This window comes from Calonectris borealis, chromosome 6 (assembly GCF_964195595.1).
Source record: "Calonectris borealis chromosome 6, bCalBor7.hap1.2, whole genome shotgun sequence".
Classification (NCBI taxonomy): domain Eukaryota; kingdom Metazoa; phylum Chordata; class Aves; order Procellariiformes; family Procellariidae; genus Calonectris; species Calonectris borealis.
In genome coordinates, this window is record NC_134317.1 from 34616546 (window position 1) to 34636785 (window position 20240).

The 20240-nt window shown below is 43.3% G+C and overlaps 1 protein-coding gene across 1 annotated transcript in view; it reads left to right on the forward strand.

Annotated features, from left to right (window-relative positions):
* Nucleotides 1-20240, forward strand: part of TMEFF2 (transmembrane protein with EGF like and two follistatin like domains 2) — a 134312-nt gene that overhangs the window by 70258 nt on the left and 43814 nt on the right. The window contains exon 5 of the mRNA XM_075153631.1: nt 7690-7786. Within this exon, the coding sequence (XP_075009732.1) occupies nt 7690-7786 (97 nt within the window). The remainder of the gene's footprint in view (nt 1-7689; nt 7787-20240) is intronic.

Here is a 20240-nt window from a genome sequence, read left to right on the forward strand (position 1 = left end):
TGAAGAGGGTTTCGAGCCTGGCCTGCTCCCCTCCATTCTGGCACATAAGGCCACAAGCGGTTCACACTTGACTCTCCCCCTGAGTACCTTTGATGGCCGTTTTTCTGACAAATAAGAATATTTTCCTGGACTGCAGCTTCCCGTCTCCCTTGACACACTGGTGAGGTTTAATGATCTGTGTGGCCAGGCAAGTCAACCTGAGGGAGAAATCAGACATCATCTTTTTCTATTTCTCCTTGATCCTGAAAAATCTTCTGGTCCTTGCAATTACGACTACAGTAATCTCCTTCCAGGCTCTTTAATAATGGCCTTGATTGGTGACCCGTTGCATTGCATCCATCCAGCTGTGGGCATGTCCACTTGGTTGTTTTGTTCGTGCTGTTGGACATATTGAAATACAGGAGAGCAGGGACTGATGCCACAAAAGCTTTGGCAGCATGGCAAGCACGTTTTTACAACAAGCTGTATCTATTCCTTGAAAATTCTCCTGCAAGGAAGTGACTTCTCTTTAAAATTAAATTAATGCAAGGCAGAGATGAATAGTCCCCACGTGCTATTTGGCTTTTTACTCAAAGCTGTTTATAAAAGCTCTTGGCAAAATTTAAATGAGCCTCCTCTTCCTCAAGCTGGCAAATACTGTCAATGCCGGTCATCGTACACCTCCATAAATCTGCAGAGTTGGCATCCCGCATATACCGGGCAAACATCAAATTTTGTAGGGGGACCGCACAAGGGTGCAATAATCACAGCTGTTTCATGTCAGCATTCAGAAAGCTTACAATAGGGTTTTATTCAATGAGCCATTCCTTTTGAAATGCCATTAGAGATACTTGCTAGGAGAAACTGGCTTCGACTAATCGTTTTTAATTTTTTATCAAATGCACTGTGGGAGCAGCAGGGATATGCATGAGACAGAAACAAGCAAATGGTGTTTTATTTAAAATAAATAAACTTTGAGTAAGATTTGAATCCGTTCCCTCCTGGCCACGGTTGTACAAATACAGGCAAGTCCCTACAGAGGTCTGTCCTGACTTCAGACCCGGATGCTCTTGGGGACCTCCAGTTGCGCTCGCTGAAAGGAGAGAACTGCAGTCAGGGAGACACAGAGGAGCAGTGCTGTTCCTGTGAAACCATTCCTGTCCCATCCACTTTCAGCCACGGTAAATGAGGTTCAGCGGCTGTGGAGGCTCTCCATCTCCCCAGGGGAGGCCTCCAAGCCCCCGGACTGTAGGACAGCTGGAGAAGGCTTCTAAGGTTTCTAAGACGTTGAGCTGTGCGAAGTGAGAGGCCCGCGGCTTTGCATGGGCCCGTGCCTCTCCTCACAGCAGTAGCACCTCGTCTGCAGGGCTGCCAGCGCGGCTCCGTGCTGGGCCCTGCGTTAGGGTAATTGCAGCTGAGAACCTGGGGGCGGCGGGGAAAGGAAAGGAGCCAAAAAGAGAATGGGAAGGCAGGCATGACAGGAAGCAAGACAGGAGGTAAAAAATAAAGACAGAACTAGAGAAAGCAGCAGCGTTTAGTAATAATGTGAAACAATTTTTATGGTAGTTATTTACTGAACTCAGGGCACTTCCCAGACCCTGTTTTCTTGCACTAATTAGACTGTATCCAGGGCAGAATCGGAGCCTTCAGCACAAGGTGTGGGTGAGCTCAGCACAGGACCTTGCACAAGAGTGAGCTCTTTCAGAAGTGCTTCTTTCCTGTCCAACATAAACTCAGCATTGCACAGGACTGAAAAATCATGAATCAGCCCTACAAAAGTAATTTGTTTTTTAAAATTATAAACTTGCTAGTTTCTGGTGTTTATTATACTCACAAGCTTTTTCTCCACAGCCCTACAGCTTAGACGTACCTTTCAAAACAAATATACATAGGAAGTGAGATCCTTATACATTGCAATAATCCGCCAGCTGTGATTTTAAGAAAAAATATAACCTGAGAGTCACAGTAGAAATATGAGAGCTGGAAAACACTGCAAATTGAATCTGACTGGCATCAAAGCAGTGCCAGGCTGTATCTATGTGGTCTTTAGCAAGAAGATAAGAGCACATTTTATCAGCTGAGCTGGCTGGATACATCTAGTTCCTCCCCAAAAACCCTGTTAGGTATTTGCATTACGCTGAAGTTGTCCCGTTAACCTTTTCCAGCACTTGGCTGAGAATGGCAACGTGGAGATACCCAAGATGAGACATGAAGCAATATAAACGCTGGGAAAGGTGGTCTGGTTTCCTGGGCAGCCAGCTCAGGTGTACCACAACCCTGGTGCTGTTTAAATAACCTGCCCATCAATAGCAGAGAGGTGGTTTCAAGGACTGACCCATGGTGGTATGGAGAACCCGATCAAAGGCCTGTTGGCGTGAAGGAGACTATTTCAGGTCTCCTTAAGAAGTTCTGAGTCGGGTCCTGAGCTGGGTAGAGACACTGTTTTCTCGTGCAATAAGTAATTTCCCCAGCGTGTTTGTGTGTGTGAGAGAGAGCAAATTTGTATTTATTGAGATGGAGCCAGGCGGCAGGTGTAAAGCAGAACAAGGCATGTCGGAGTTTGGATTTATTACCCATACGGTAGGCCATTTTCTTTTCATTTTGACCGTAATGCCGTTCTGAGCCTCTGCCAGACTTCAAGAGCAGAGTCATTCGTGAGTCGACCCCCTGCTTCGCACCCTTCATTTTTCTCACTTTGCAGGTTTTGACTGAGCTAATGCTTTCAGGAAAAAAGACTTATTGATTACAGTGAAGTCGCTTGCAGCATCTGGGCTTTTATTGGTCGAGTTTGTGAGGTGTTTTCAGCCATTTGGTAGAGGTGCAGGTAGTGTTTGTTCTAACACATTTAGTAAATTCTGCTGGCTTCTCTGCCCTGGTTTCTCAGAGCTTTCTCACTTTGTCCACCTGCCCAGAGGTGCCCTGCTGTTAGGACTGAAGCATGGGGCGAGATCACCTCAGCTGCTCTGAAGAGCATTCTTCTCCTCCACATTTTAATTTGCACATTGCCTTTCATTCCAAAATACAAAAATGGCCATCAACCCTCATCTCCATGTGGTTTTTGTTATTACCTAGATTTTATAGCTAAAAACAAGTGGATATCCTGTTAGGATGAGCTAGAGCAAGCTTTGTTTGAAGTTCTTTCAACAATAGCAGAGATGTCCCACCATGAGGAGTCAAGTCAGAATCAGGGATTGCGATGAGCACGCGTCTGATCACATCAATCAAAGGAAGACTGCATAATACAAAAAGCAATCATAACAAATCATTATAGTCCTATTTCTGTATATTCAAGTGTGTGTTGATGATGTTTTATGCTATTTTCTTTGTTGTGTTCTCCAGTATAGTTAAAATATATTGAATAAGGATTATTATAATACTGTTAGTAGTCCTACAAAGCCACGTGAAAACTGAACTGAGACTCTCCTGAGTTTGCCCTGTTGCCTTCAGAGGCGTGTAGCAAAGAGAGATTGAGAGATTTGTGTTTAGCCGGTGTTGCCACCTAATACTGTCTCTCCCTCATGGCTCACCAGCTCCTCTTTCCATTTACTTCCATTTACTCCTCACAGTATGGTCCATCAGGTGAGTTATGTGCATGTCCCTTGTATCACTTAGGAAATAATAGTATAGTATCTGTATATCAGATCAAGGCTGTGAGCTGCTGTGCATATTCCTAACCATCCCATTGGAGCTGCTTTTCTGGAAATTGCAAAGAGTTTGTTTCCATCCTGCCTTTGACTCTCGTCGAACATCTTTGGAAGACACCGAGCAAGTTATCCAGAAGCTCGAGCACAGAGATTTTGGTGTCCATTTGCTAAAACAGCTAAACCACCAGTCATCAACTCTTAGTAGAGCACGAGTCTGGGAAGCTGTGTGGATAAAGTCATAGCATGATTTGTTGGGCTTGTAGCACCTACAGAAGACTCCTGACTCAAAGAGATTGAAGTGTAAAGAGAAAGTGGAGGTAGCGATGGCAGGAGGACAGTTTGGGGCTTTTAGTTTTCTCCTGATATTACGGGAGATAAGCACAGAGTCAGACCAATCTACTGATGATATTTTCAGTCTGGTTTTTCAGCTATGGAAACAAAGTAAAATGTCTCCAAAATGGTTTCTTTCTTGTGGGACTTGCAAGCAATACAGATACTCTCGAAATCACAACTATCGGATCTGAGTGCAGTGAGAATGCCAGAAAAGGACCAAATGATTAAAACAGGAGCTGTTGTGGTTACCACAGTCCATTGACTCTGTAAATTGTGTGTAGTGCCTTCCCGGCTAAAGAATTTATACCGCTTAGGAGATTGAGATAGTCTCTGAAGTGACTTTCAGATAATGTTAGTGACCTTCTAACCCATGTTAGCACGTTTCCTTGAACTCTGGAAGTTGCTAATCTTGCTAATACAAATAGGAACTTGCAGCTTAACATTTCTCAGTTGTGTAAATAATAAGCGGTGGGCTTTAGTGATTAGCCTCCCTGGAGCCCTGCTATGTTCCTACAGGGTCTTGGTGTTAAACCTCAATAGTTGCTAATATGAGAACTCTGTAATGTGCATGAGAAAAAGAGAATCATATGCCTTTTATTTTTAGAAGAGGAATCCAGAAACTGCATTATTTTTGCTAACTTTTTTTCAGTCGAGATATGAAAGCAAGTGCAAATCAGCAAGTGCAGTGAGGAAAAAAAAGGAAAAAGAGTCACCTTAGAAAATGAGCATCCAGTAGTCCTCAAGCTAAAAAGCAGCAGGAAATACTGGGAAAATAGCTCTTTCTAAGATGTCCAGATTTATCAAAGCACTTATCTGCACAGCATGGAGAAAACAAGCCCCTGCATGTGTCAGTCCCGGGTGCAGGTGCACATGCCAATGTGTATGTTTGTGTAGGGAGAGAAAACACACCTTAAGGAAATGTAAAGAATATTATTATCTGTGGTTACTGAAAACAGAAGAAGAGAGAGATAAACAGCTGTCTTTTTTAATCAAGACCGCTGCATGCTCGGACATTTAGTGACAATGTGCACGTTCGTTATGGAATGCCAAATGCAGAGCTTCTTCAGAAAAATATGAAGGAGTGACCTATTATTTTCTAGTAGAAATAAAGAACTGCATTCTGCCTTAATGTGGATGTTCCTTTCTAAATCAATTAGTTCTCTTCAGAATGCTCAATCTTTCAAATGCCTTCCTTTAATGACTTAAGTAGTTGTTTTACTCAGCTTGTGATGTGGAATCGTGTGAAGTCCCTGGTCAAACCACACCTGCTGGACTGTTACCAATAGAAACAGTACAAGGAGGAAAAAAACCCAGGGCATATGTTTTTAATTAAAAGGAAATACAAGAAAAGTATTCATTCTATTATTTGCAGAATAACAAAATAAAAAAATTGTAGCTCTTTTCCATAAAAAATATGTTTTCACCCTCCTGAACTGGAGCAATTGTTATATTCCTGGTAGGTGAGGAGTGCTCAGCTGTGATAAGAAGTCTTCTGCCCATAGGTCCCGTTGTACTTTGCATACAGTCGTTCGTTACAGCTCCCAAAGTATCTGCCAAATAGTCTGTTCCTCTTTCACAGATGGTGAAACTGTGGCACAGCAAAGCAGCATGACTTGATGGATCCAGATCATGTGTCCTGTCTAATATCTTAACCACTGGAAATTCCCTGCCAAGATTGGCTATCAAAGTTATCTCCTCAGGAAAAAAAGATTTCTAAATCTGAAATATATATGAAACTCAGTGAAAAACCCAGGCCTGGACACAGCTGCAGAGAAGTGGGGAGGAAGCTGTACAGCAGCACGAGCCTCCCGATGTTGTTGGGTCAGAATCACACACGTGGCACGTGGAGATGCTAATGGTGTGAGGACGCGGCCCTTGGACACCCTACCTTCGTATGTTGGCTCTTATGAAATATGAGCTAAAGAGTTCCTCAGTCATTTAAGGAAACAGAAAAACCACAGCTCAGACCCTCCCTACAAAACCTTTTTGCAGTAGAACAAAAATCCAGGCTATGTTTTCTGAGTTTTCCCTTTGGTTTTTTGTACATGAACTTTGTGGATATAAAGGTGAGCAAAGTTCTACAAATAGGGCAACCCCTTTTTTTTTTCCTTTTAGGATCATCAGAATGCTTATCATAGGTAATTTTTTTTTCATTTTAATATAGTCTAAATTCAAGCAAGACTGATAAGAAATTGCTGTGGCATAGCTCATACCTAAACATACCACCATTTTCTTTGACTATATGAAGCCTCAGGAAAAAACTTCTGAGACAAACCATCTACCTTAGATATTTCTGTGGTCTATATCACTGTAGTATCGAAGCATATGACAATCTTTAATAAACTTGTTTCCATATTTGTTGGTAGAAAGTGGTGTTATTCCCATTTTACACAGTGGGAAACAGGACAGAGGTTAAATAACTTGTCCAGGGTAAGAAAGCAGGCATTGGGGTCAGACTTTCAGGGGCAAAAGCCCTTTCTCCTCCAACAGCTTTGTGAAAGCTTGGGACTCTTCTTCTTTCTTGAGTAAATAACAAAAGCAGCATATTCAAAGTGGGAGTACTCCAACCCGAGAGCCTCCAGTAACACCCAGGTTCGCGGGGTCTCGTGCAGTGGGTGCACGCCATCGGGCAGGTGACTTGTCCCGTCAGTGGCAGTGGGGCTACCGACACGCTTCAGCGTGTCCACCAGCCTTGGTAGGTTGGACCCAAATGTGCGGTAAACCTGCACCACAGTGCGGACTCCAAATGAAAGGATGACGCTGCAGAGGCTGTTTATGCAGATAACGTCAGTCAAAGCTGATTGATACTTAAAGTCTGAGTTGGTTTAATTACTCTGTAACCAGCAGAAAGATATCACCAGGTACTGTGTCTTGCTAGAAAGCAGGACCTATTGAAAGATATCAGAAGGTGCTTATATACTTCAATATAAATGTAGATGATGTTTCTTTTGGCTCTTTTAACAAACCCTCTTCTTGGTGCCTACCTTAGTGGTCTCTTTCTCTCTTTCAGTACTCAGCCAACAACGTTTTTTCGCAGTCCTCTTATACCCTTATTTTTATCTTCCCCTCAGTCCCTTCACGTATTTGACTTAAGGGCGGGTTACAAACTTTACACGATTGCAGACAAGGGTGTTGACTTTCCTGGGTTTCAAACTTAACCTATGCTGGAGATCGTCCCCTCCTCTGGACAGCACTAAATCTTTCCTGCCAGAGATAACTAGTCCTTGGGGCTCATAGCTGTACTTCTGAAGAGAAAAATGTTTTGCCTTTGGAATGGACTAGATTGCACCGCACGGCAGGTAATTTCAAAACATTTTCAAGGAAAACATCCCCTTGGGTCCGTCTCAAGGCCTTCACCGGTAAAGAACACAAGGCAGCGTGTGATGCTGTCAATACACCTCCATTATTTTCCCAGGGAACAAAGCAGCGCGGCTCGGCGTGACACAACCTGCCTGAGCTGCAGCTTGAAGGGATCATTGTTTAAGTGGAAAAGGAAGAGGAAGGGTCTTTCTCCAGTTTTCCTTTTAACTCCATAATTCAGGGAATTTTATCGCAGAGCAACATGGAAGTCTCTGTGTTGGCCCCATGCGAAAACACTGTCTGTTGGCCAGGCGTCGGCTCTGTGGGCAGCGCATTAAGCTGACGCGGTGAACAGATTTTTCTAGAGAGAGAGAAGTGCTTTGCTACAGTGCTGTCTTTACTAATGTATATTCTTCTGCTTTCTATCAAACAGTCAATGAAGGCTCAGGTGAAACCAATCAAAAAGAGACATCGACCTGTGACATTTGCCAGTTTGGGGCGGAGTGTGACGAAGATGCAGAGGATGTTTGGTACAGTAATTTGGTCTACTCTTCTATTTTAATGAATGTTTTATTATTTAAAGGTACTGTGGTTTAGAAAGCATTAAAAATACTAGATATTCAATTTTCTGCACCCAGAGATTCATCACACAGTGATTGAGGTGGTTATTACTCTGAAAAAATGTATAAAACAGTTTGGTTTATAATTCTGGAACACGCACAATTTAGACGAAGTCTAGAAACACAGTTATCCATTTTGTTGCTGTTATAACTTATGTTATTCCATCTGGGATTTTACAGCTTTACACTTTGGAAGAAATAGAATTGGGAAAAATAATTGACCTAAAGCTTTTCCAGTTAAAAAGTATCATTAGTATTATTATCATGTTAATTCATGTGTGGCATTAGAAACGCTGGGAAATCTGTCTCAATTTTTCCTAGTTGCTGGAGTTGAAGACCTAACCCTCAAATGTTTGAAATAATTAGAGTGTACATTTAGACATTTTCTCAATGGAAATTGTTTTATTTTTTAAAAGGGGTTTCAGAAGTATTTTTTTATTTTATATTTTTATTTTAAACCTTAAACCACATAAGCTGAAGGGAAATAATTCTATCTACTCAGAATTTTTTTTTTTTATTTTTTCATTTTGCCTAGAAACTGTGCAAACGTATATTGAGTCAACTTTAAACTAATCATTTCGTTGTGATTTTGGAACAGCAAATGGATTAAAAAAGCCACTACTGACAGAGCTGTACTTCTACCACTGCCTTAATGCCAAGCCTCATATTTCTATCTAAGTAATTAATACAAATTTAGAGAGACAACAAAATAATCATGCAAATGTTAGAGCTGTTGTCTGGATGATGCTTCTGACGCTGTGGGCTGGTGGTAGCTAAAGATGGTTACAGAGACTGGGCAGTGAGATGTCGATAAAGCAATATTGCCCGAAATCTAACTTGGACGGTAGGAATGGAGCAGAGAGGGGAGTCAATGAATGAATGAATGAATGAATGAATGAATGAATGGTGAACATGATAATTGGGCCCACTGTTGGGCAGCTGACCTCATCCAGGCAAGGCATCCATGCACTGTTGGTCAGGCATGAAATTATGAACATTTCTGCTATTCAGTGAAGAAGCTTAGGAATACGGTCATCCATTTGTGCTCATTTTGCTTTTGTCTTGCCAGGCTTTTAATAACCTCTGATTGTAGTCTTTAAAAAACACCACGTAAACAAACCACAGAGGCCTTGGTCTGGCTCCAGTCATCAAAAGAAATTGTGGTGTTGAAAAACAGGAGCAAGATGCATCATGGTTATAGGTTTGCAATAACATAATGAGATTTGTGTGGAAGAAATTGCTTAATTTTGACTTTGCTTGAGGAAATTACCCTAGCTGCCAGGATTTTCATTGTCTCCTTGACCAGTTGTCCTTGAGAGTTTTGGTGGTGCGGTTTAGAAGCGAAATCATGGTAAAATTAATATATCAAAATTCATAGTCTAGTGCTCATGTTTTCATAATTAAGCGCACTTCCAAATTGGAAGGCAGGAGAAGAGAGGGGCAAGGAATAAAATTAGCTACAAGATAACATTATTAATCATAAGCACTGAGTAGCAGTGTTTATTTTTTTCCAGAAATAGCTCGATAAAATAGCCTGATCCGACTTACCCCAGTAATGTTCCCACTGCAGCTTTTCCACTATCTAATTCCTCCCCTTTGAAACAACTTGGCTTATACGGAGCAGTGTAATGACTGCAGGAGCTGAAGTTCTCAATCTTTATTGACAGCCGGTCTTTCTGCAGGGGAAGATGCTTCTTGAGGCGGGAAGCAGGGAAGGGCATTTACTAGGAAGACGCTACCAGACAAACTGTTGAAAGGCAGGAAAGCAGATTTCCAACCAGACGTTACAAGACCATGTAAAGCCTGTTAAAGGCCTGCTTTGAAGTAAACAACTTCATATGCCGTAACGGAGCCCTGTTTTCCTGTCCCTGCCCCCTGATTAGTCTTGGATAAACGTCTTTGTAAAAAATGAGCCTTCTGGGTGTTAGCTCTTTGTTATTCTTATTTCTAGAATAAAAGCGGACTATGTATGGGGGACCTAGATCCCTCTTTCCAATGTACGTTAATTGAATTTCCATGTTTGGCACCAGATAGACATATTCCCTCACTCCCCCTGCCAAGATCTGGTGTGCAGAAAATGTCCTTAGATTAAGTGGGAAAAGAAATTTCAGTTTATTATTTGATCACTGTTTTTATGCGGACCAAATTTCAGATGTAAGCAGGGCTTCATCAGCTATCCCACCTGACTGGTGAGGTTTGTAAAATCCAGATGGGGTCAGTGGGTCCCAGCAGCCCTGGGACCTGTTGTTACAGGGTGACGAGCCCAGCACCGGCAGCGTCCCCTATCAATCAGAAACATTTTGAGGGTGCAGGGTCAGTGCCTGATCCATTCCAGGTAAGAGGGATGCAAGCTGGTAGCAGAGCCAGACCGCAGAGAGCTGGAGATACGAGGCTGGCTGGCTGCCTAATATTTCTGGGGTGCCAGAGTAGATCAGAGAAGAGAGCGCAGGTGTGATAGCAGATGTGGTTGGGCTGCTGATGATTTAAAGCGACAATTAACATTATTCTGCATTGCCACAGTCTGTTATTCTGCAGTCCCTTGTCTCTGGTTTAACTCTTTCTTTTTTTTTTTTTTTTTTTTTTTTTTTGTTATTCATTGCCAGTTGTCACTCAGCTAAATTGTGCTATTGTACTGTGTCACCATTATTTTTAAATCTTTTTATTTGCGTAAAACCAATCTGTTAATGGCTAGACTCCTGGGATTCTGATAGGGGGTTTGGCACATAGAAGACTACTCGAAGGGGTAAGATATGAATGTGAACATTTTCTGGAAAGTTCAAAGAAAAGGCAGAAAAGAACCCACTGTAATAACAGGTTTTCCACGGCATGGTAAAGCACACAGGTATTATTATCCTATTCTGCAGTCTAATAGCACGAGAGTGAATGCAATTTGGCATTCCATTAGTGAATCTCTTTCTCTAGGTTAAAAACAAAGACTGTTCAGTTGAAAGTCTTTAACATCTTGCTACTTTAATATGTGAAAGCTTCTTGTCACTAAGAGGATCGTGTATTACTGGCATTATTCCCACCTTTAATGCATTTTGCACCAGTGGGCTTCATGAATATTTAAAGCAGGGCAGTGGCTATGCTCTTTAGCACTGGATTGCAATCTATTGGTAAATCAGACAGTTGGTGTTGCTTACTTTGGGTTTTATTTCTGAGCTGGCTAAGGAATAATTGATTTTGTAAGACAGGGCTACTCAACATAACACCCCGAGAGATATACTTAAAAGGAAATGAAGAATGAAGCGTAACGTTGCAAACCGTGGTGTATTTCTAAGATCCTCCAGAAAGCATCTATGAAATACTCACTCACTGTGTATAAATAGTACTCACCAAATGGAGTGCCTGCTCATCTGCTAAAGTGGCTTAGTGTCAGTGCATAACCATGTCAGAAACCTGGATTCCAGTATTAATCTTCTCCTTATGGGCCACTGAGGAAATAAGAGCAGTCTCTACACTGGACAAGCCATGGTTTGGGTGGATACTGGGCAGCTATTTCAGAGGTCCACGATGTGTCCAAGTAAGTGGAAGGAGATAAATAACAGGAAAAAACCTTCTGTTGAATTTCCTGTTGGAAAACGCCAAGAAGAGAGGACAGGAGTATTTTCTTAAAACAAGATTAAAGCCTGCAAACCTCTGACTTGTAGAGTTAATCAAAATCAAAATGATGAATTGGGGTTAAATATGCGTGCCTTTCCTTTGAATTTCAATATCAGCAGGTCAGCCAGCAGCAGTCTCAAAGTGCAGGATTGCCCAGAATAAGATGCAGTTTGCTAGCTATGAGACAGACACGCAGAGATGTATAACGTGCTCGGGAGAGAGTGCTTTCCCTGCAGCCTGGCAGTGTCCGAGGAGGTGAGGAGGCCATCTCCGCAGATTGCTCCTCTGCCTTCCCCTTCCTTCCTCCTGGAGCTTGCAGGTGGAGGAGAGAGGCAGCGGTATCCCTGGCAGGAGGTGCCTGACCTTGAATAGGCCACTCAGGGGTTTGCACCAGTGACAAAAAGGGGCATAAATACCCCTGCTGCTTCCCACAACTCAGTCCCACGCACCCCAAGGACGACTCCTTGGCTGAGCATAGGGTTTTGTGCTCTGCCTTAGGCACCATGCTCGTGGTAGGCAACTTTCCTTCTTCCTCACGAGCCTGGCCGACACTGGAGCCGCCTTTTCCATTTCTTGCAAGTGGAGAAGGATCCCACCAGGCAGGTTCAGCTCGGGAGAAGATGCTGAAGCCATTCTGTGGGGACACTGTGTCCCTGATGACCCAAAGCTGGGAGCTTGGAGGAAGGCATCCAGGCCTGAATGAAGGGGCTTGCATGTTCAGTGTCCAGGTCAGTGGGTGAAGGAAGGACCATCGGTCTCAGGCGTGCTGTGCAGCTGGGTGTATTCCCAAGTGAGGTGGCGATGTTACAGCATAACTGCAGCAGGTCCCTTGTGTCCTACACTTTTTTCCGCATGGCTGGGACAATAAACTCCACTTACCCACAGCAGACAGTCACACACAGAAAACATATTAAGATGATGAACTGTTTCAGTCCTTTGTTTCATATTTTACTGCTAATCGCTGATATATATATAGTGTGGGTAAATGCTCCTATAAGGCAAGTGAACACTGCAGCGCATGAGGATGGTGAAACTGCATTCTTATGTAAATAAGCAGCGCTGTACATGAGAGATATTTGTGCAAATCATGCAGCTGCCATCAGCAGCGACCCCTACAATCAATATTGCTCTAGTAATCAATATTTATCTTTATTATAGTATAGAAAGAAAACATATAAAAGAAACTAATGATTTTGCCAGCTTCTCAATCCACACAGCAATTAGGTCAGTCAGCTTTGGGTCCCTTCCCCCTTCAATCAGTTGCTCTCAACCAGAGCATCTGCAAACAAGATGCTATACTACTATAAAGTACTGAAAGGTAGTTTGAAAGCTCACATACATTACGTGGGTATTGGCTGCTTCGTGTTCAGCAGTGTGTATAATAACTATGTGTGACCTACTTGTTCCAGATGCAGAAACAACGAGCTACTTTAACATCTGCAATGTCCCGTGCGTTATACAGTAGATACATTGCCGTTTTCTGCTGCCTTCCTTTCTCTTCTAGAGAAAAAGTAGATCTTTGTTCATGGCTACATGTAACACTTAAACATACTCCTTGGACTTGCGGTTCAAGTAAACACAGAAAGGGAATCAAATCATTAAAAAAAGCAGTGCTGCAAAGACTTAAATTTCTGCTTAACTTGAGATCATACCTAAGACAGAAAGTGAAGCTGCTGCTGCATAAATCTTCACGTGGAGCTTAGTAGTCATATCTAATAACAGTCCAGGCAAGGGTTTACAGAGGAAAGTAAAGGGACTGCAGCACGCAATCTCTGCATTGCACAGCAGGAGACGGCCAAGTGGCTTACACCCTCCTACACCCTTGTCACTTGTCTTATCCTGGCCTAATAACAGAGCTACCTCCAGTGTCTGCCCAGAAATTAGCCCAGTTTACTGTAAACGTTTCATTTGGTGCATGTTCTATGCTTAAAAGGTTTTGAAATAAAAAGGAAGCAGTTGACTTCTAGTGTAACTGTTGAGACACCACGTTGAGATAACTGTAGTGGGCAGTGGGCTACGAGTCAGCAATACTGTAAAAAAGTAGCCCAAGCAACAAGATTTGAACTGGAAATTGGTCAATGAAGGATTTGCAATGAAAGGCAAAACATCGGGAACATTAAAAAAAGCAAGATAAGACCTATCTGTCCATAGATGATATTTTAATTATTAAACCTGCTCAGAGGAAGAGCCAGGTTGTTGGCTTTCATAGGAGGCTGGTCAGCTAGACCTGCTGTCCAGGGCGTGAGAGCTGAATAGGGAACCTGGACATGTTCCTTCATTTGGGCTGTGGAAAGAAATGCCATGTGAACTGGCACAAAAGCAGGAAAACTAGCAAAATACAAAATCGTAGCCTGAACTGTCCACAGCACAAACAAGAAGAAAGCTTCAGCAGTTCCAGCTTAGGTGAAAGCTTCAGGCTTACTAGCGACCGCTGTCTAGACACCATGTAAGAGTCAGAAAATAAGGTCCTCAGGTGAGCATTGCATGAATGCCACGCTTCCTATCAGGTTTCTCGCTCGCAAGCTACTGAGGTATTGTGGGACTCTTTCAGTGGGCAGTTTCAACTTAAACCTAGCCAAGGTGAAAAAGTGACTTTGTGCCCACGCATAGCCAGAGAAAGAGCCCCACTGACTTCTAAAAGACCTTAAATCAAGCCAAAAATATGTGGTTTTCCTCTTTCTCAGCAATGAGTCTGCAGAAAGAGCAAGGGAAGATATGGGAACAAGAAGTTAGCTTTCTCTTCAGAGGATGTTTCTCTAAGAGCAGCTTACAGTCCAGTCTTTTTGAGGAATAGGAGGCAGGAATGAGCACATTGTATTTCTAAACTTGTGCTTGGCTAGAAAGTTAATGCTTGGAAAAATGATGGCTTGTTTGGCCATCTGGTGAAATTGTTTTACTCTACATACATTTTATTTGGTTTTAGTTAAAAACAGCCATTTTTCCCAGTCAGGTAAGTTTCACAAAATCACCTTACCATCTTTGCATCCTTCATCCTGAGCCAAAATAGCCTATTTAATTTTGAAGTGAGACTGATTCCCAACTCCCTTAGGGTGGTGGTTTGGAGAATTTGACCTTTCCATCCATTGAGTCAACGCAGTCCTTCAGAGGCTTACGTTCATTTGACAAACTCCTGCCTTTCCAGATTCTCAGGATTTATTTTCTTAATAACATCTTAAAAAAAACCCTGGTTTTAACATAAGCCAAGATTGTCTGGAGTTACTTATACTTCATAGTGTTTTATTACCAATACACTTTGGAACACTCTGGTAAATAATTCAGCCTACACAAAGAAATTGGCTATATTTTCTCTATACATCGAGGAAGTCTGTCATGTAGACCATATATCACAGCTCTAAACGTTCTCAGATAAATGGAAACCCACATTGTGTTCAATCTGTACTACTCACCCCAGTAGGTCTTTTAGGGACCCTATGTGCACACATACATCTCTTATCCAAAAACTAGAATCCCTAACGTTTGGTTTTGTAATAAAAAAGATCTTTTGCAATTACAGCAAAACTCACTGTGTGTCCAGGGGATAATACCCTACACAGTCATAAAGCTTATAGATTTTTTTCCTTGTGCTCCTCTTTTCAGATGCTGATCCAAACTTGGTTTTCAGTTTCAGAAGGTGAACTTCCAGCTTATGAAAGTCAATGAACGTTATTCCACTGACTTCAGTGAAACAAAAGTTCTCTCCCAGTATCATAACCCTGGAGTAACTTCTTAGTAGCCAGTGGAGCCTTTCGCTGGCAGAAGGGAGAACAGACTCTGTCGGATGTAAATGTGCAGTCGTTCACAGAGTGCAAAGGAATAACTTGGAAATTGTGATGATAAAAGCAGAATTTGGCTTCATTGTTTTGTGAAAAGCCAAACATAACTTCTGAGATTTTGTGAAAAGCCAAACATAACTTCTGAGATTTTTGGGGACTTTCCTTGTCTTATCATGGTGTCATGCTCCTGTAGGAGCAAGACACAAATTCTTCTGAAATTTAAGGGGGGGGAAGGCTTGTAAGACATGTAGAGCTGTCATTTGTCCTCACAATTATTAGTCTGTCAACATTAGAGTTGAAAAAAAAAAGCCGCAGTAATTTTAAAAGCGTGGCTCAAAATAGCCAAATTTTCCTATTAGGTTTCCATGGCCAAAATGCCTACCCATACATTCAGCATGTGGTGTGTGGACGGGAGGCATGCAGGCACAGAGGGAGGGGTGGTCATGGCAGAGAAGGCTGGAGGGGTGGACTGGGAAAGGACAGAGGACTGTGGAAGCAGGGAGAAAACCTAAAGCTGACTTGCAGCTAGTCCATTTTGCTGTTTGCTGGGGAGCAGGGAGGAGCTGTAGCGGCTGCCCAAGCGCAGAGGCTTGGGGAGGGTTTTGGGGACACTACCTGAAGGTGGTGGGGAGGTCCTTCTCACCTGCCTTCCCTCGGCCTGGCTGGGAGGCTGAAATGGCACACCCAGCGTGGAGTAGGTGAATTAATCATTTATACGTCAGGGGCAGCTGGAGGATGTGCGGGGCAGCGGCTCGGCTGGCGTCGAGGCTGTGGCTGTGGACTGCGTTAACGCCGATCTGTGCGTCTTACAAGGGTGCACGTGCGTGGCTGGGCATTGTGTGACACAGCAACAGCATCCCTCTCTATTTTCAGGAAATTTCCATAAACAACATATACACGTGACAGCATGGCAGAGGGCAACCATTTTATGTGCCCAGTTTCACAGGGGAGCAAATGAACCCAGGAGTTTTTTTTTTTACTCCTCTGACACCAGCTGTGACTGCAGTTTTCAGTCCTAGGTAGGAAAATGTAGCAATCTTCCGAGCGCACACCTTTATTTGCGTTTGAAGGAGTGGTTTTGGCAGTCTGTCTTGTGCTCTTGCTGTAATACAGGGTGTTGTAAAGATCGTGCCTGGCTCCTGCCGCTTTGTGGGAGGTATACGAAAGGATCCCTTTTGACTCTGCAAGGGCAGAGCTGTGCGCAGATGCTCCGAGGCGAAGCCACCACTTGGTTGTGTAACCCCATGGCTGGGAGAGCCTGGGCTCACCGCGTTGTGAAAGTCTACGTAAGGGATAATATGATAATGCACATCAAATATTAATGTGCATTGACACATAATCGTCTGCGTACATCAGGGCATTACAGCATGAAAGAGCAAGTGCAGAGACCTTGGAGAGCAATGCGCTTTTGCACCCTTTTTTTCCTGTTTTCTTTTCCCCTTTTTGTTATTTAAAACTAAGCTTTCCTCCCTCCCAGGCCCCCCATTTAGCCAAAGTCATACCCTGGTAGTAAACTGAGCGATGCCTTCATGACGGCCTATTTAGTTGCAATAAAAAGCCGATTGGCCTAATGCGCAATCAAGAAAGGAGTGACATTTATTGCTCCGGTTTTATGATGCTGTGAACTGAGCAAGATTTGGAGCCTTACAGTGCCTTCAGGGGGCAGGAGATCACCAGCAATGAATTGTATTTATACCTTTTCCAATTTCCTACTAGCATTTTAGCAATAAATAGACTGTGTTGTTATTGAGTTTTATGTAAGTATGTTTACGAAAGCAGGAATACAACTTTGTAGCTCAGAATTACATGTGTTGGCTAAATAGATCAGCAGAGAGAATAACTATGTAAAGCACTGGGAAAGCACTTTCCAATTTATTATCAAATGTCTTAATAGAATGTTTCATCTCTTCCATCCCACTTTATGTTAACTATTACATTAAAACTGCATCCATTGCGGAAGGTTGGAGGCTCCTTCACACACCCATGTTGGAACATCAAGGCCACGATTTGTTCACACATCTAAGCCATTAAAAATACATCCCATGCATTAAATATGAGCCTGAGGAGAACTCAATAGGAGCTGACGCGCGGGGCTGACCTCGGCTCTCGCAGCCCCTGCGGGGTGGCAGGTGTCCCTTCCCCACGGCATCCATCTCCTGCCCCGGTCATTTCCCACATGCAAATAGCAGCTAAAAGCCTGCGTGAGATGTGCCCAGATGTACAGACTTAATTGCTGTCTCTCAGCCTGCCCGTTTTGTAACGAAGCTCTCCCAGGGAGCACGGGTGCCCCAGGGACGCCCGTCCCGGCCAGGGCGCAGTGCTTGCAGCATGTGTCCCTTTTGGGAGCTGCAAGTGGATTCCACTGATCCCTGTGGCAGACCTGAAGAGGGTTACTCTCATCTAGTTAGTTTGCTGGCAAGGACGTGTCCTTGACATGGCACGTTTCATTCACTCGTTCATCTTCCTTTCCCTGGCAGCGGTGCTTTCCCCTGGGGCTTGCTCCCAAAGGCAGCTAGCCGCTGTGGTCATCGTGAGGCAGCGAGAGAAGGGGCAGCGTCCCCAGCCAGTAGTAATACCTAGTTTTGTAGAGCAGCTTTCACCTACAGACCTGAACACTCTGAGGAAAAAGAGGGTTACTACTGCTCTCTCCTTCTTTTACGTGCAACGATTTGCTTGGGGTTGCATCGGTCCCAGTCTCATACCTATGGGCTGAGATCTCATTTCATCACTGTGCAGGATGACATGAGGTTATCTTGCCTTATTTCTGTCTGTGCAGGAGGTGCAAACAAAGCCTGAAGGAAAGCCTGGAGTATCCTCCTAAAATTTCATTAAATAGCTAGACTGGATTTTGTTTTGTAATTTAAGTCAGCCTGCCAAGCAGGGTAGCCTGGAGTACGCAGCCAATTCAGATGGTGCTGCCTCAGGCAGGTCTCCTCGGAAGCAGGAGGCACACGTGTTTGAGGACGCAGAGCAGTTTATGGTGAGAGTTAGTCTGATTTTGCACGTGTGGAGGGAGTCTTTACAAGGAGGAATTATTTTACCATCGTGTTCTTCTCACTAGTTTTAGGAAGGTCGCTTCTAAGCCTTGCCTTCCCCGCCGGCAGTGGATGGCTCACGTGTTGCATGGGACGGGGCTTGAAATGCCCCGGTCTCTGCTGGCAGGAGGGCTGTCAGCCCTTTAGTCTCACTGGTAAATCAGAGTCTGCTTTCAGAAGTAACTTCTGATGTAGTTAACAAAGCTGTTACCAGAAATCTGCTGTTGGTCTCATCCCAGCTGGTACCGCAGTTCTTCGTGAGCAGACCGAGCCTTGCTCCGTGGCAAGGTCCATGCCAGGATCTGCAGCTAGATGGTTGACCCGTGCTTTCCACCAGACGTTGCAATATTCCCACTGGCTGTTGGAGGCCAGGGTGAAATGCTGGGATTCGTGGGAACAATTCTTATTATTCTGCTGGTTTCTGCTGGTTTCAGGAGCGAACATTATCAGCAGTCTGAGGCACACAGCAATAAAACGTTTGTGAAGGACAGCCTCAAATGTTTACAGAGGGGGAGAAACAGTCAGCAAAGCTTTGTTTTAACACAGAGTATAGAGACGTGAAGGACACCAAGTGTAGGCAAACCATAAAAAGGCATTTATTTTATTCTATGGGCTTTAAATAAACTTCACACGTTAGATACCTGCAGACACTTGAATTGGCACGTGAACAGAATTAGAATTTTCTTCTCTAGTCACACAGATAGCGTGAGGATTTTTCCATTGCTCTTCAAACCCAGTCGTCAGCCTTGTGATTCTCTAGTTTCTCCATTTGGGTTTAAAGCATCCAGTCTAGCAAAGACGGCTTTACGCAACTTAGTTCCTTTTAAATAGGAATGATATTTTTAAAAAAATAAAATGAGACATTTATTTTGCCCTAAAGGTGTTAGCGTACAATTCAATGTACTGTTGAGGGCACTAGAGGCCTCGGGAAGTCAGATGAAGATCATATTATAATTGGTGCCTTGAATTGTAAGAGGGAAGCAAAGGTGAAGTTTGTGATGTTTTTTGTCAAAAACTTCGTAAAGAAAGTTACGGGGAAAAAACGAAAGGAGAATTAGGAATCAAGTTGCAGTGTCTTGCACAGCAGATTAAAGCAGTTTTCCTGAGCTGCAGTCTCCAGGATGAAGCCTTGAAAACTGGTGGAGCGTGGGACCAGCTCCTCACTGAGCAGGGAAGGAGCCAGCGCCCAGGCAGCTCTTCTCACAGCTGTAAGGCGAGGTGCCTCCGGGAGCGGTCCGCAAAACCGTTTTGAAACAGCCTCTGTGAGCTGTCATAACAAATGCCCTCTGAAAAATCCATTCGTATTTTTAAGCATTGCCAGTCGCTCCCTGCTATTAAGCAGCAGCAGCAGCGTGGCAGCTGTACGGCGATTGCCCTAGCTCCTGGCTCTGCTCTCCAGCTATGCTCTCCCAGATTATGTTGCATTTGGTATGCAAGGAAGGGCAGCAATAAATATATTCACCACTTTAGTGCATTTTATCTTGACATATGTCCAGTAAACAATATTTTGGTCTCTTGCAGTCCAAAAAAAAAAAAAAATCACCTGATTATTCAGCGCTTCCTTCTGTTATGATGCTTTGGGGTCCTTCAAATCATTTTCATTATGCACTACATAATAATAAAAATCTCTATGCAGTATGCTGATAATTCCATGCATGGTCTCTGTGATTTCTAATTGTTTGAATAACAGGATGCTATTGAAATGCCATGCAGAAACATTGCGTCACCCTGAGGGAATCAAGCTTTTCTCCTTTTACTCCTGGTGAAAATAAACATTTGAACAGTTGAAATAGGTAAAATATCCCAGGGAAGCCACTGTGAAAAGTAGACATGCTAAAGCCCTTAGTGCAGAAGCTGGGCTGCAAAGGACAAAAAAGGAAAAATAAATTAGATAAATAAATAAATAAAGAACATTGAATGGAAGGCACTCAAAATAAGCCTTGCTTTTTCTTC